This window comes from Dromiciops gliroides, chromosome 3, assembly GCF_019393635.1.
Source record: "Dromiciops gliroides isolate mDroGli1 chromosome 3, mDroGli1.pri, whole genome shotgun sequence".
In the NCBI taxonomy this organism is placed as follows: Eukaryota; Metazoa; Chordata; class Mammalia; order Microbiotheria; family Microbiotheriidae; genus Dromiciops; species Dromiciops gliroides.
Window position 1 is genome coordinate 506089180 of NC_057863.1, and position 2468 is coordinate 506091647.

Here is a 2468-nt window from a genome sequence, read left to right on the forward strand (position 1 = left end):
TAATAGAAATTGCTAGGTTTGTTCCTATAGGAAAAGCATTTCTCTGTGGTTAGACTTATCAGAATTCCCTGCACTGGCAGGAAATCTCTAAGATGGTGGGGATCCCATTTAAAATAGAATCATTCTTGTTCATCCAGTTGTTGCCAATAGCGAGGAAAGTAAAGTACAGACACCACTGTTCTATTTCCTTGGTGTTAGAAGTTACTTTGTTTAAGGAACAGATGTTTTCCCCAAACTCATAATATGTAGATTAATCTACCTCCTTCATAGCTCCATTTTCATAACTGAGGAAAAGGGTGTGGTGAGACTGATTTGCTTCCAATATGACTTCTTTCCTCATAGATCCCTCAAGAAGAGAATGGCTTTGGAAAATGCCTCTTCAGTGACTGAGTTTATCCTTGCAGGCTTAACAGATCAACCAGAGCTCCAAGTACCTCTATTTCTCCTGTTTATGGGGACCTATGTGATCACTATAGTGGGAAACCTGGGACTGATCATTTTAATCAGGATAAATTCTCAGCTTCACACTCCTATGTACTATTTCCTCTTCAACTTGTCCTTCATAGATCTCTGCTACTCTTCTACCTTTACCCCTAAAATGTTGATGAATTTTATCTCAAAGGAAAACATCATCTCTTATTCAGGATGTATGACTCAGCTCTATTTCTTCTGTTTTTTTGTCATTTCTGAGTGCTATGTGTTGACAATAATGGCTTATGATCGTTATGTTGCCATCTGTAATCCATTACTGTATAATGTTACTATGTCCAATCAGTTCTGCTCATGGCTATTGAGTGGGGCATATGTAATGGGGTTTTCTGGTGCCATGGCCCACACTGGATGCATGCTAAGATTGTCCTTCTGTGATGCCAACATCATAAACCATTACATGTGTGACATAGTTCCACTCTTCCAGCTGTCCTGTTCCAGCACCCATGTCAATGAGCTGGTAGTTTTCCTTGTTGTGGGCACTAACATCATAGTGCCTAGTATCACCATCTTCACCTCTTATGCTCTCATTCTGTCCAGTATCCTGAGCATCAGCTCCACTGAAGGTAGGTCTAAAGCCTTCAGCACCTGCAGCTCCCACATAATTGCTGTTGCTCTTTTCTTTGGGTCAGGTTCATTCATGTATCTCCAACCCTCTTCATCAGAGTCTGTGGACCAGGGAAAAATAGCTTCAGTGTTTTACACAAATGTGGTGCCCATGCTAAATCCCCTCATTTATAGTCTGAGGAATAAAGAAGTTCAGGCTGCCTCTAGGAAAACCTTAAGAAGAATGTTTTCCAGAATAGGGGCAGAGTTACAAGATGACATTTGAATTCAAGAGCCCCAAATCAATCGCTCATCTTTCTCTTCCTCTCCTTCCCCCCCTTCTCTCTCAATTGGCATATTCTTGGGAAGTGATCTTTACCCAAATTCTTTGCTTCCTATTCCATAGTGCCCAAAATGTTATAAGCAAGAAGTATTTCCTCTTTTATGTAGGTAAAATTGTCAATGCCAGAACAAACAAGAACTAGAAACAAAAACAAAAACAAAAATTTAGGAAGCAATGAGGGTTTATTGAGTTTCCCAGCAAAGGAGCCCCACCTACACAGGGGGAGACTCCTTGGAGGAACAAAAGGACACAGCTTATGCAGGTGTTAATTTAGGCAGAAGGTGATTTGGATATGGGGTACCTCTGGATATGGAGGAGGAAATGGCAAGCTACTCCAGTATATTTGCCAAGGAAACCCCATAGGTGGTTGTGAAGAGTTGGTCAAAACTGAAAATGACTGAACAACAACCACTACCTCTGGATTGGACAGGGCTTGTTGCTGGGGCTAGGGCCAGGAAAGGCCCTTCTTCAGGTCATCTCATAACCCCACCCTAGTAAATAGGGCTACTTTTGGAAACGTTTTTTAATATTTAGAATTGTATTTTCCCAAATTACACATAAAATACAAATTTTGACATCAATTAAAAAAAAAAACTTTGCGTTCCAAATTCTCTTCCTCCCTCCCCTCCCCAAGAACTCAAGCAATTAAATATAAGCTATACATGAGTAGTCATGCAAAACATTTCCACATTAGCAAGGTTATAAAAGAAAACAGACAAAAACAAAACTTCAGATAAAGGAACTAACAAAAAAATATCAATTCAATCTGTATTCAGATACCATTAGTTCTCTCTCTGTAGATAGATTGTATTTCTCATATGACTTTCAGAATTGTCTTGGATCATTGCATTGCTGAAAATACCAAGTCATTCATAGCAGATCATCTCACAATATTGTGGTTATTTTGTATATAGTACATTTCCCTTTGCATCAGTTCATGCAGGTCCTTCCAGGTCTTTCTGATAGCATCCTGCTCATCATTTTTTTTTTTTTGGTGAGGCAATTGAGGTTAAATGACTTGCCCAGGGTCACACAGCTAATAAGTGTCAAGTGTCTGAGGCCGGATTTGAACTCAGCTCCTCTTGAATCC

General features: G+C 39.8%; 1 protein-coding gene across 1 annotated transcript; it reads left to right on the plus strand.

The window, feature by feature from the left end:
- Positions 1 to 352: 352 nt before the first annotated feature.
- On the plus strand, positions 353 to 1321 carry LOC122747841 (olfactory receptor 8B3-like). Its single transcript, XM_043993659.1, has one exon. It carries the CDS (start codon positions 359 to 361, stop codon positions 1319 to 1321), a length of 963 nt encoding a protein of 320 aa, XP_043849594.1. The 5' UTR covers positions 353 to 358.
- The last annotated feature ends 1147 nt before the right edge of the window (positions 1322 to 2468 follow it).